The 15040-nt window shown below is 33.8% G+C and overlaps 1 protein-coding gene across 7 annotated transcripts in view; it reads left to right on the top strand.

The window, feature by feature from the left end:
* mtgo (miles to go) overlaps positions 1-15040 on the top strand; it is a 38235-nt gene that overhangs the window by 21414 nt on the left and 1781 nt on the right. For 6 of the 7 annotated variants that reach the window (XM_008202286.3, XM_015979859.2, XM_008202289.3 and 3 more), the window contains 5 exons: positions 480-664; positions 3567-3965; positions 5800-6768; positions 9661-10351; positions 12703-13439. In XM_008202286.3, the coding sequence (XP_008200508.1) occupies positions 480-664; positions 3567-3965; positions 5800-6768; positions 9661-10351; positions 12703-13439 (2981 nt within the window). Of the gene's footprint in view, positions 1-479; positions 665-3164; positions 3393-3566; positions 3966-5799; positions 6769-9660; positions 10352-12702; positions 13440-15040 lie in introns of those variants that run through there. The other variant, XM_008202291.3, reaches the window with a different exon arrangement.

Here is a 15040-nt window from a genome sequence, read left to right as displayed (position 1 = left end):
TAAATATTTGCATTTTGATGACAAGGATAATGACAGATTGTTAATAATTTAATTACGTATATTATTGATGCCAGAGTAATCAATAGTTTACTTTTTAATTAAAGCACTGATAAAAAGTTTAATCAATTTATCGTAGTAAGTATGCTCAAAAATTTCGTCATATTCTTTTGGTGCAAGTTATTAATACGCAGGTAAACTTGTGCGAGTATTTTTCGGAAAGTTGATCGTCGGTCACCGTTGACAAAACTCCCATCACGTCGACAATTTCACTTTTAGCGTCTGTTAATCTAGCTATAATAAAACGAAATACCAGAACTGAAGATAGAAATTTATGTAGCTATAATAGCCGGCGTTTTATGTAGTGTTTTTACGGCTTTCAATAAAGTTTGTTATGATTGAAGTAATTTTTCTAATACGAGGGTAAAACGCTTGATCATGTCCCAAATAAGCAGCGACGTAAATTTGCACGATTTTTTCAGGTCCAGTAACAGTTCCGATGGTATCAACGAATTCGTCGCCACCCATTGCGATGCCAGTACAAGTTCCTCCAGGTCATGTCGTACAACAAATTGTTGACGAAAGCGGCACCTTGCGCCATGTGATACTCTCCCCACAACATCCAGCCGGACTCGTGCCATTAACCTCACATAATCCACAGCACTATGTAAGTAAAGCCCTAATTAGGCTCAGAAGTCGTACTCCGCTCACTAAGGACTTCCTCTCTCAAAGCCCCTCGCTTTTGTCGCAAAAGCGCACAAAAGGGCCGAGCTTTTCATTCAAAAATCACGACCCGGAGCGTATTTCAATGGTACACCTTTTCAAAAGGCCTATTTACAAGTCAGGAGGCTCCCGCAAGAGGCCTCCGGATACATCTCAAGTGCGTCGTACGTCCTCAGTACCGTTTTACAATCGCTCGATTTGATACAGTACAATAACACCGTGAACCGCATCAATCAGCCCCTTATGGGTTGCTATCACAATAACATCCACAATCAGTCACGGAAAAATATGCACATTTTGTCAGCAGTTACGAGCTTCATTAATTAAAATAACTTGGAGAACCCTGGGGATAATTATGTTTGTTACGAACTTAACTGAATAAAATTGTTTGCTTAAAGATTATTTATTTTATTGTTATTCCAATTTGCATAATTCAAAATTAATCTGTGTTTTCTTGTATTCATTTGGACTTCTTTGAACCAAATGACGTTGCAAAGCCGTCTGTCATCCTTGCAAGCCTCAAAGATTGTAAACAACCATAACAAAAACTACTAGGAAGTGAATTCGAATTCACCTGGAAAACTTTAATTAAAAAATTACATAACTTTAGACAAAATCGACCACAGCAGTGGTAACAACAAACATGCCTTGAGAAACATCTCAAGCCAAATAAAATGTTTGCGCTCAGATTATTACATTATTTTATCGCGATTTAAGTGATATTGAAAGAGTCCTGGTTTCTTGAATCCATTTGGTTTCCTTTGTGATATTGTTTTACCGCGAAATAATTACATTTTTTGTCTTTGTAATTAATTGACAGGAAACTATTACGTCTTGTTTGAAATTATCCTAACGGTTTTTATTTCGGCTCCAAGAACACTGATCCAAATGATAGAGTTGTTAACAATAGACATGAGCGGAAAAGTAAATATTGTGTAGTGTCATTCCCACGATGAATTATTGCAACACTTACAAAGTTGCAATAAAGTAGTGTTATGGTTAGAGGAAAAAGTTGTATACCTTTTAATAACCTTTCCATTTATATTTCTATTTAAAAATGGAAGGTAACGTTCGTGTTTTATTTATTTAAGATTAATGAAAAGTAAACATTTTCAGAGTTGTGTTATTTATCTCTCGGGCTTTAAATAATTATGAAAGGTAATGATTAAATAATTTTCTGTTAACATTTCGTATGATTTATTTATTCATATATTGTTGCCATCAAAATGTTACTTATTTGACATTTACTCCACTGTTATTTATATGATTTAAACTAGCTGAAATAACATTTGCCAATTCGTCATAATGAAACAAATAAGCTTATGCCACAAAGATCGTGCCAAGATATTCTATGACAATAAAACTTCTTGCAGTTTTAATGTCTTTTAAATAATATTTATTGTCACTTGACACAGTTAATACGGTGATAAAGTGTTGCTTTATGTCACTTTTATATCATACAAGATTAACCAATATTAGGTATTGTTTGATAATCGAATGAACAAAGCCATATTTGACTATCAGAAAGTCAGAAATTAATTCCCTGGTTTTAGGTAAACACAACAATGTAAGTGCAACTAATAACCGTAAAGTGGAATAACAATATTATACAGAAATTAGGCCGCTTTGATTGGTTAATTATATAATTGTGACTACTTTTTAATTGTTATTGGCTTTCTTTAATCGATGTTGTATTATCTTCTCCCGTTTAGTAATTAATTCTGTAAGAATTACTGTTCATTTGGTTGTGTTTTGAATATTTTTGTTGCTTCCGATTGTAGTCTCTTATAAAAACAATCGAAGGTGATCTTTATTAGACCTAATCCTGACATGCGATAGGCAATTGTATTATTAAGTCATTAATTATGTTACTCAAAGTTGTTATTTATTAATTACGTTTGATAACTAATGATTTATATGAAAACGCAAGCGTTAATCAATTTTCGGTTTTCCCCTTTTGTAAAAATCGAGCTTTTATCTTTGTAATTGTTTAATGTTAGTGTGTGTAAACCGCGAAAAGCATTTTTTACAATTTCCGGAATAAATAATATTTTTTTAATGTTGCTGTAATTGTTGATATGTTACAAATGAGTAATGCGGAAGTCGTTATCCAGAGACACACTATATAACACTTAAACTTATCTAGCAGTGCAGATGGCAGATAAGGTTGATAATATTACTAGTGTGGTGGTGTAAATTTCGTTGTTTATTAAATGCAACCGTAAACATACCAGTGTTGCGCCTTGTTATCTTGTTCACTTTTATTAGAAACACACTTTCATAAGAAGTTTTCAATGTATGAACGATTAGGAGAATTGTTTATTACTTTAAATAATTATCTGTCGTAGGAATTGTAAATTGATGAAATTGATTGACTTTTTAGTATTGTTTATCTCCCTCAGTTTTTATCAAAATATTATCTTTCCGTTCAGTCGTAAACGGTCCGAGTTTGTTAAACATCGCGGTTAGTAACTGAAAAGTGGAAACTGCAGCGTCTTATCAAATCCACGTTTCGCTATTTATGAATGACGTAGAATACCAACGAACAAATCAGCTATCGTAACCTACGTGTATTTATTTGTGCTGTATACGTGTATAAATGTGCACATATTTCGAATCGCGGCACAATGACCAACGAAAAAAATGAAGAAAATCGAATCGCAAACGGAGAGGTAACTCGTTTATTAATTAAAAGCTAATTGAGAGCAATAACTAATAATAACGCGGGATTGTAAACACACTTATCATTTGTTTGCGAATTGTTACAAGAAATGAATTGATAAATGCAAATTACACAAATCCGCAACCATATGCGTGCGCGAAATAATCGAATTGTTTGATTTTAGGGTGCCGGTCCAGGGAATAGCACAAACCAGCCTCAACAAGCATTCTATCAAGGCCTGCCGACGGGGTTTCCAGCCTCACATTTCCACTCGAACATCCCGCCAGGTCATCCAGGACCAAGTCCTACTCGTCTCGGACATTCCCCACCTTTAAATCAAATTTATTACAAGGATGAACGAGCCAAACGACAATATATTAAGTTGAAAAAAAAACATCAAGACAAACAGAAATTAGACAGTATGCAGAAGGACCTGGTGAATGGATTGAGGAGGCCGTCAGCCAAAGATAAAGACATGAACAGTGTTGGAACGTCAGAGGATGGGGAGGAGAGCAGTATTCCGGACGAAGAGGATTCCGTTCAAATCATTGCTGATATTTTGTCGTCCGTCCAGGCTCCAAAGGTCGGTATTATAATCGGTGTTGCGATAACCGGCTAAAGTAGCGAATTTATCTCACAATTTTGTTTAAAAATGTTTAAGTTTGCTTAAGTTTAAAAAGGTTTTAATCACCAATAATTATTTTTGCATTTTTTTTGTTCTTTTTATAGAAAATTCACGATTAGTAACGGAAATGGTAGATAAAGCCTGGTAGTATACAAAAAAGAAAAATGTCTAAAAAAATCAGCGACAACGTAATATTATAGAAAAAAATTGTAAAAATAGTTAAGTTTGTAAAAACTTTTAAATAAATACAGTGTTATTTTTTATTAGATTTCTTAGAAAATAAAGGAGACATTTAAAAATCTACTCTATGTTTGCTGACATTACAAAGAACTTTTTCATGTGTTTAATTTAATTTTCAGAACTATCTTGCATTTTTAGCGAACTTGTGCTAGAACTGGATTTGCTATTTCATTTAAAAAAGCTGATTAAAAAAAGTTACTGCTGAATTTTCGAGAAAATCATCTGATAAAAAGAATGAAGTTAAAAGCAGATAAATCTATTAGACAAAAGTCCAAAATTGGCTGATATTTTACAAATCTGTTTTATGTTGGAAGCGCTTGTAACAAAAATAAAAAAATTAATAAAGTAAAAGTTAGTATAAAACGCAAATTATGGAAATGCAACACAGAATTTATTTCTGTAATTTTGTTAGGACTAACTCATGGACGCAAGTTTTTTCAAACTAAAAGCTCTTTAATTTTTTACCCGTTAAAGTTTGGTCTACCCAATGTTACTACTGTTTTTCCTCTCTTTTTTTTTTAAACCTCACTTCCACATAAGTTATACTTCGGGAACTCGTAATAAAACTCTAAATCATTTTTAAAGTAAATAAGTATACGTGTTAGACGGGACACTAAAGGTAGCAACCCCTAAAAGGTTTTAATTTTTTTTTAAACTTCCTCTATTCGGAGGTGACCTTATTGATGATAAATTAATGAAATTTTTACAGTATGTTTTAAAAGCAACGTAAACATTATATAGGTATATTTTTTTAATTGTTATTTTTAAATGAAAACACCTTTAAACCCTAGAAGCAAAACGAACCACTATTGTAACATTTTTTGTAATAAAACCTATTCCTTTAAAAATATTGTCTTAAAATTTATGGAAAACACTTAAAATGAAATGGCAGATTTAATTTATAATTTTTTAAATTACTTTTTATTTCATATTAATTTGTAGACTTGTAGAGAAAAAACGATTGATAGACTTACTTATCTCATTATTGCACTAAATAACTGTTCACAAATTTTCGGTGTTATAACAAAATTGCTTAATAACGTTAATAGCCAGTGTAGTACAAAACCAATTATTGTTTCTGAAGAAAAATTTTTATTTCATACTTTTCTATATTTTTCTCAAAATGACAAAAATTACCATTTACTGATTTGTTTTTACCAGTTTTCAGTGCGCGATAATTGATAGAATTTATTTGATGTTAGAATAATTTTATTAGACATTTTTCTAGCACTCTATGCAGTTTAGTGGTTCCTAATTACACCACTATTTATAATATTTTAGGTTAAATTTTTAGTAGTTAAAAATGAACTTGGAAGAAAAAATAAGGCGTTGTCTAATCTAAACAAAACCTGTAGCGCTTTTTGGAAAATACCAGTGTCTAGAAAATTAAAAAAGCTGCTTTCATTTGATGAATTATTAATAAAAAAGTTACTTGCTGATAAATAAAACACCGAAGGCGATCTTTCTTTGGTGGACCCTTGATTAAAAACTTGTAAAATAAATTAATTTCAAACAGTTTTCGTTATTTCTCTTGATTGAAAAAAATTTGCAGGTATCTGAACTGAGTTCCCGAAGTGCCTTATTGCTGTGGGCGCCGCCCACGAAACTCTCGGAAGCTTCGAGTACGGACGGCCCCGAGATCGACGTCGGTGATTTACGCTACGAAGTATTACTTAGTGATAAGAGCAAAGAAATGAAATTTAAGTCAATATACAGCGGTACTTCGCTGTCTTGTCGCATCCGGGACCTAAAACCGGGCCAGGAGTACTCCGTCTGTCTCCAGGTGCACTACGACGAGCTCCAGGGCGCCGCCACCGACCCCGTCAAGTTCACCACGCCGCCGTGCGAGCCCGACCAGCCGCAGCCCCCCAAGCTGCACCAGCGGCAGAAAACCTCGCTGCAGCTGAAGTGGAACAGCGTCAACGACAACGGCTCGCACATCACGTGCTACATCCTGGAGTACGACGAGGGCAAAGGCGGCGACTTCGTGGAGTTCCACCGCGGGAGAGTGAAACAGTACACCATACACAAGTTGCAACCAGCGACCCCGTACCGGTTCAGGCTGGCGGCGATGAACGAGATAGGGAAGAGCGGGTACTCGGAAGTGGTCACTTACAACACTTGTAACAACCCGCCGACGAAACCGCCGCCTCCGGTGCTGGCAGAGGCCTCGATCAATTACCTCCACTTGCAGTGGAGCAAAAGGCCTAGCGATGAGGAGTTTACGCTTCAGATGAACGACTCGAGGACTAGCTATCGGCCGGTTTACAACGGAAGGGAGACGATTTGTATTTGTACGGGTCTGAGTAATTTTACGGAGTATAAGTTCCGGCTGAGGGCGGAGAATGACGGGGGACAGTCGCCGTGGTCCGACGAGGTGACGTATCAGACCTTGCCTGATCGCCCCAGGGAGCCCTCCAAGCCCGTCGTCAAGGGCCGGATCCACGCACACTCGTTCAAGCTGAAGTGGGAGCCGCCGAACTACACCGGCGGCGCCGACATCACCGAGTATATCCTCGAGGTAATTTTAACTTGCTTTGTGTTTGACAGGCAAATTTGGGCGGGTTTTTGGTGCCGAATATGAGTATTACATACAAATTGGAATTTATAAATAAACAATTAACAATACGAAGATGCAACCAACGCCATTCGATAGAGCCAAAAAACCTTACTGGGCTTTGATTTGTAATATCAACCTGTCGTTCTCAGGAGCGGAGTATTTAATAGAACGGCTATTAAAGTTTTAAATCCAAATATTAAAGTAAAGACTGAATTTTTGATTAAAAGTTTATTTAAGTTATAATAAGAATACGTGAGAATAAATCTATTTTCAACTTCCGGCAAAAGGTTCTAAAGAACGTCTTTTAAAAAAAATGTGTCGTTCTCGTAGATAAGCTATTTAATAATATTTTTTTCAATTTGGCTCACTTATGCAGTAAACTAAGCTAAGAACAATTTTCTCATTTTTAAAAAAAGACTTTTCTCGAAAAAAAATCTCGGGAGCTAATAGTTTTATCTAAAATTTAATAACTTTGATAACAGTTGATAAGTTTTTACCAAAAAAATAATACTATAGATTTTATGGTTTTTGAATTTTTTATACTTTAATACAAGGGTATATGAGACTTCAACACATTGCACCTGCACTATCCACATTAAATAAACGCAGCAACACAAATTAAATTAAACTTTGAAATTTAGTTTTATCATTGGTTTGAAAAGCACGATTTTTTCCGGTAAATGGGATCACGCTGTGCATTGTACAAAATAATTAAATAGTAAATAGTTATTTTTGTATTAAGTGTTCAAAGCAAGGGTTTTTTGAGCTTAAATGTTAGGTTACATTCGAAAACTGAAAAATCCAACTTTGCGAACGTGATATCAACAATTGCAGGGTTTTAAACTGCAAATTAATTATTAATAGATATTCTAACGTTCAAAAATTTTGACATTACAGTGTGCAAAGAAAAACAACGGTGTGCAAAGCAAAATAACAGTATTCTGAACAAAACTATGATTAGTGCGTAAACGTATTTTTTGCTCAATTGTAGAAAAAAAATATTATTTTTTCTGCTTCATGTGATTTTTTTAATAAGTAAATATTTTATAAGTTTTAATTTTTAATGGTAACAGAAAAGACTCGATACTTTTTATTTTACCTGTTATCCTTTTTTGGAATTATATTAAGATAACCGGTTTTTTATGCGGGATGAGTCCTCTAAAAGTATCTTTCACTATTTCTCCAAAATTATACTCGCACCGAATTAAAAATTTGCTATTAAAGACGGAATGTTTTTCTTTATGTGTGTGAATTCTTTCAGAACTTTTCTAGCTTTGCTTATACAGTATAAGCTCGATTATATGATCTAAATAAAATCAGCGTGTTTATTGCGTAAGTAATACAAAGAAAACAGAAATTTGTAACATTTAGTCACTAGGTTATTTAACTTTTTTAAAAACTTACGACAGACAAATTAAATTTTTTCGAACGCTAGAACAGCTTCGGGTTCAGTTAAGTTTTTTGGTTTTATCATATTTGAATTTATGTAAATCTTCGTATGTACATACTTTCTCTTTTATCGAGCAAAAGCTTACATCTTTATTAATTTTGTGTTACATAATGTTAACTGTTTTTTTATTTTTCTTATAAAAACACTCAGTGGAAGATCTCTCTCGAATGGGTGTTATTTAAAATCTAGAAAAATGGAATAAAAGATATTAACACTAATCGCCAAATTTCTTCTCAACAGTCACCACACTAATGAAACAAATAATGTACAAAAACTCTAAATCGAATAGTCAGAAAAATAGCAAAAACGCAAACCAAAACATTGAGCAAAGTGAACTACAAGAAATGTTCTGTGTTCACTTAATCGAGATCCAAATTAATTAATGAAAAATATTAATATCAATAAATTTAACATGTGAAAATATTAATTAATCGAAATTTGATTTATTTGATTTTTTTACTTAATATAAGCATCGCTTGTTCTCAGATGACACAAGAAATTTTTGCAACAACTTAATATTAATTGATTAATTCACTAATTAATAACGAATTGTAGAAAAATTCTGAATAAAAAATCACAGACATAGAGAAAAATACAAGGTATTTAATAGCAAACCTTGAATTCTGTACGATTTTTGGATATTACAGGTACTTAATAGACTTTCTGTATATTTTTTTAAACCCTCGGCGGTGGTAGAAAACGTGTTCTTTTGCATATTCAACAAATGCTGATGCAAGAGCATTGTATTAAAAAATTAATTTGAATACGTACGAGGTATAAGGTCTATTGATTTAATTTTTGTTAATTTATTTACAGTTTGGTAAAACAATCTAACTAACACCATCAAATTTTATTTAATTAACGTAGCTCCTTCCATGCTGAAAATATCAATGCACCATCTCGTAACTAACATATTCAGAGACATTTTTTCAAAATATTTTTTATGTGCTGCCTGCTATGTTAGATTATCACATAAGTGAGCCGAATTGCAAAATCATTAGATGAATAGTTACTTTACGAAACAATATATGTTTTAGAAAACACTTTTCCGAAGGCTTGTTAAGAACTGAATACAAATTTATTCTCAAACGGAACAAACTTTTATCCAAAAAGCAGCATTTTATCTCAATATTGAACGCAAATCTTATTTAATTGGGCAATCACCCACTCTGTCGTACAAGGTTCTATACTATCTTGTATGGGGTTTAGTCATTCATTAGTTATTCGTACTAAGAAATAAAAGATCTTCCAAAAAGCTTTTATAAATGCAAAAATGATAAGCACCTTTTATGATGGAATAAAATATTTTTGTATATTTTGGTACATTTTTCTAAGTAAACTTTTGTTAAATATGTTTTTTTTTTGGAAAATTATTTCCGCCAAGCTAATTTCCACCGTTCCAGGTGAACTCCGGCAGCGGCTACGAGGTCGTCTACACCGGAACGGAAACGGAAGCAGTCTGTGATAAACTAACCCCCGGCACCACCTACCAGTTGCGCGCGAGCTGCATCAGTGCCGGCGGCCGTAGCAACTACTCAAACCCTTGCACTGTGACGACGGACGCCATCGCCCCCGGCCAGTGCGCCGCCCCCCGTCTGCACGGCAAGCCCAAGTCGAGCAGCATCACCATCAGGTGGTGCGAGCCCGACTACAACGGCGGGGCGCCGGTGCTGGAGTACGAGGTGGAGATGGCGGGCCCGCCCGACCACACGCGAAATCTAGTTCACAAAAGCAAAGAGACCGAATGCACGGCTGCGAATCTCACTCCGGGCTGTGAGTACGAGTTCTTTGTGAGAGCCGTCAACAGGATAGGGCCCGGACTGTGGTCGGATCCTTTGAAAGTTACCAGCGGAGCAGCTCCGCCAGATGTCATTGAGACGCTCGCGACCAATTGCAAATCACCATTCCATATATTCGTCGAATGGCGAGAGCCGCCGTCTAACGGAGCGCCCATTCTAGACTATAGATTAGAAATTAGCACAAGTAATAATGACTTCCATTTAGTTTATCAAGGAGCCGAAAATTACCATGACGTCAAGGGACTCAGCCCCTTCACGACGTACTACTTCCGGGTGCAAGCATGCAACTCTGCCGGTAAGTAACGTAAACTTTGCCAGGGACGAGTAATTCCCCACTGATAACTTTGTCGTAAACAGTGGAAATTATTGACGTAAATATCAAGTCTCCTAACAGACGATGTTATCTCTAACTTGTAAACTTGATAAAATGTCACAATTCAATAAGACGTTGTTTTTAAAGTCACAGTTTGAAACAAGTAGGAAAATAAATTTTCATCGCAGAATTAAGCCTTATTTGTTTTGAAAACAGTACCAAATTTGGAATTTTTGCTGAAATATGTAATAAATAGATAAAATCGACGTACAATTATTTACTCATCAGTGTTTACTAGGCGTATTGTTATTTTCTCGACCTACTCATGAAAAACTTAGAATTATACAATATTTTGAGATAATTTCGAGAAATTGTTTAAGGGACAAAAAAAATTTCTAATACGAAATGTTTTAAGTTAAGTAACTAAAATATAAACAAATAGATAATAGATTCAAACATTATTCCCTGAAATATGAACAGATATTTTTTAACTATCATGTTTTTAAATACTAGTTGTATTTGTTTTTAGGAAAAATTAAACGGTTAACTTCTTAAGTATAAATCGTAAACTCTAGGTGAAAATAATAATGGCTAGGTTAAAAAAATCGTAAATGCCAGGTAAAAAAGCATAAACGATTGGTAAAAATTATTAACCGTATGTGAAAACAGTAAATAGCCGCGTCATACCCGGCTGTCAGTGGTCAAAAAAATATTTTTGACATAAGTGTTATCTGAAATGTTACTCCAAATGCAAGTTTTTTAAGCGAAGAAAGCGTACTACTGAATTTTAAATCTATTTCAACGAATTTTTTTATATTGTTTCAGGAAATTTTGGAAAATAATTTGAATTGCATTATTGCCTTTAAAGATAGAACTAACAATTTAGGTGATTTTTCCATCTATTTTTAGGAAATTTTGCAAAAAACATTGTATTTTCGGATAGAAAAAACTTTCAGAATATTAAACGGCTAAACGCCATGTAGTCATCAATCCAATTCTGTGATTTGTCAGACATTCGCGAAAATTGAAATGAAAAATTGTTTAATTTTTGAATACATTTAATAATTTTCGGTTATTTTTTTGTGAAATACTAAAATGAAAAAACTCTATTCCTGTTCCGCACAAAAACTTATACACTTCTAGGTTTTCTTTGCATGAAATTCCTTAAAATAGTCGTGTTGAAAAAGGCACAAATTATAAAAATTTTAACTCATAGATTAGTAACTTTTCATTCTATTTTAACAAAATCTCGTTTAAGCGGCACAAGAAAGCAACAGTATTTTGCTATTTTTCGGCATACTTTTGATTAAATTTGGCAAAATAATTGCGTTTCTGAAAATTTCCCGTTGAACACTTCATTATAAAACGCTTGAAAAAGGAGAAATATATTTTTAGCTAATTTAGTGGCCTTCCGTTCTGTTTTAAGAAAATTTCGCCAAAGGTGTTTCAAACTCGAAAATGCACAAATAACACATTTTTTATCCAACTCAACGATCTTTAAACGATTTTGATGCAAAGTACAAAAAATAGCTCTAGTACAGTTATTATAAATTTAGTACGTTAAGTTTTTCTATCAGCTCTAGTTTTCGAAATAGCATTAGCATTTATTTAGAAAAATACACATGACCTTTTTGGTGGTTTATTTCTCTGTTGCCTAACATTTTTTTGCTGTTAAGTGATTGATTTCAAAATTGCCAACAGATTTTTCCTACCAGCTCTATTTTTTTATATAAGATATAGGTAAGTCATATTAGTAATTGCCGCACTTTTCATAAGCTCTAAAGTGGAAACTCGAGTTGATGGCCAATTTTGTTCGTCAGATTTGAAGTTTACACTCCAACAGTATACGAAATAAACTGTTAAATTTACATCGAAAGTCAATTTTTTTATTTTTAAATCAGTGATATTTTACCTAGCATTTACAATTTTACGTAGCAAATCGTAATTTAATACTTAGCATTATTATTACTATTACCTAACAAATTATATTTTAATATCAAGCATTTCTACCTAGCATTTATTGTTTTACCTAGCAGTTTATTACTATCCTTTGTTCTTCACTTTTTATTACTCATATGCCACTTTAAAATCATCAGTGACTGAAATCGCATACAAAGTGTATTCGTTTGTAATGTTAGTCTCAAATTTTTAGGAAAAATTAACAGTTTCAGTAAAAAAATTAATCTACACGTCAGCAATAAAGTTATGCCATCGGTTAAAGCGTTATGACTCAAATTTTTTCGTTACTATCGTAGAATTTAATATGAAATAAACACTTATGTTTAGATGCAAAGTCTGTTATTCTGTCATTGAAATAATCGTGTGTTTATCAGGGTGCAGTCTGTACTCCCCCGTGGCGGCGACCGTCACCCCCGCAGCGCCCCCTTCCAGCGTAACGACCCTCCGCAGCGACTCCACCCCCACGTCAATAACGCTCAACTGGAACGAGCCCTCCAATAACGGTTCGGAAATCACCCACTACAATATCGAATTCGGTGATAAGCTCATCGTTACTGACGGTCCCGTGAGAGAGTATCAAATCGACAATCTCCAACCAGAGACAACCTACAAAATCAAAATCCAAGCCGTAAATGCAATCGGCACTGGCTCTCTTTCCTCCACGCTTAAAGTATCGACACTGAAACTGCCGCCAGCAGCTCCTAGACTTGAATGCATCGGCATTGGACACAACTATCTCAAACTGAAATGGGGCGACGGCAAAAACGTCGACTACACTCACTATCTGATCGAAATGGAAAACGGACGCACGCACGATTTCCAATGCGTCTATAAAGGAACAGCTCTGACATACAAAGTTAATAAATTGCATGAACTAACAACATATAGGTTTAGGATCTGCGCATCGAACGATGCTGGTGTAGGGGATTTTTCCGATATTTATGAATTTACGACCAGTATAGCACCGCCTGCAGTCGTCAAACAACCCAAATTGATCGAAGTCGATCAAACGAGCTGCGTGATCGAATGGATGCCCTCCAAAAATCAGTTCGTGGATCCGGTCATCTTCCAAGTTCAGGTGGCCAGAGTCAAGGACCAGTTTTTCAAAGAGGTAACGATTTCTCACTCTCTTACAATAAATAAAAAAACTAAACGGAAATCGTCAAGTTAATTAAAATTTTGATGATTAAATAAATGGTAGCAATAGCAGAAATTTTGTGTTGTCATAGAAAAATAGCACTAACAAACAAAAGTTGCTTGAATTTTGGATTCTTATTAGTTGTTAGTATTATTTTTAAATAATTTTTTTACGAAATTTCGTTAGAAGTCATAAAATTACGTAAAAAAATATTCAGATTAACATTCTCCTGTTTTGTGTTTTAGTAGTTTGTTCAGTCAGGCAAGCCATTATTTCGCCAAATTTAACCAAAATACGCCGAATTGTGTCGAAAATCGTATTATTTTTGAGCATTTGAGCAAATTTTGTTAATAAAATTAAAAAAAAAAAGTTACTAAGCCAAGTCAACGATTTTTTTTGTTTGTGAGGGTTTTAGCACGTTGATAAACTACAAATGCGATAATTTTAGAGAATTTCGTTAAAATAGGACGAAAAATAAAACTTTTTTTTCAGGCGTTGTCTTTGTTTTTCAAAAACGATCGAAAGTTCCATTATTTTACTTTGCTCTTTTAAAGTGTTTTCAGTCAGAAACATAGTTGCGTAGTCAAATTTCGCCTAAAGTTAATCGAAAAAACTCAAAATTTATTGAGCTGAAGACGTAGTTTTTACGAAATGTTACTAAACCATAGTGGAAAATCAACAAATTGAATCGAATATAATAGGCTATACCATTTTCGTGTTACATATAAAAGTTTTGCATCTAAAAACGCAATTATTTAACAAAATTTTGTCCAAACTTCCCAAAAAAAATCATTGAATTGGGTATTATTTTTGTCTCTTTCGGACACTTAAACACACTTTGAGCAATATAAACTCAGTTTTCGCGAAGGTTTCAAAAATTACAAAACTGAATCGGTGTTATTGTCCAAAAACGCAATTATTTTGTGAAATTTCGATATAAACAAATAGAAACATCGACGATTAGTATCGAAAATATTAGTTCTGCTATGATCACATATATTTTTCAGTTAAACAAACGATTCTTTAAGGAATTTTTCTTAAAAAAAAATCTTAGAACTAGTTAAAACCTAGTTTTTTCGCAAAATTGATCTAGTTTTTTAGAAACGGGTTAAATTATCTTGCTTTTTTGGGGTGTTTTCAGTCAGAAACGTAGCTGTTTCGTAAAATTTCGCCTTAAACGAACCAAAAATCTCAAAATTGGATCTCAAAATGACACAATAATATTGCATTTTTCGAGTTCTAAGCATATTTATATTGAGATGAAGACGGAATTTTTTCTCGAAATTTTGCTAAACCGTGGTGAAAAATCAATAAATTAAGTCGAATATAATAGATTTTACCATTTTTGTGTTATATTAGCAAGTTTTTCATCAAAAAATGCAATTACTGAACAAATTTTTGTCCAAAATTACCCAAAAAATCACCGGATTCTGCGAAAATAGTACGCTAAAGTTGAATCAAAGGTGCTAGTATTGCTTTTGGCAAACGTTCACGCGTATTTTTCAGTCAGATAAACAATTATTTTACAAGATTTTCAAAAAAAATTACATTGAAACCCAATCTTTTTTCCACAA

This window comes from Tribolium castaneum, chromosome 5 (genome assembly GCF_031307605.1).
Source record: "Tribolium castaneum strain GA2 chromosome 5, icTriCast1.1, whole genome shotgun sequence".
Taxonomy (NCBI): domain Eukaryota; kingdom Metazoa; phylum Arthropoda; class Insecta; order Coleoptera; family Tenebrionidae; genus Tribolium; species Tribolium castaneum.
This window is presented reverse-complemented; position numbering and strand designations above follow the sequence as displayed.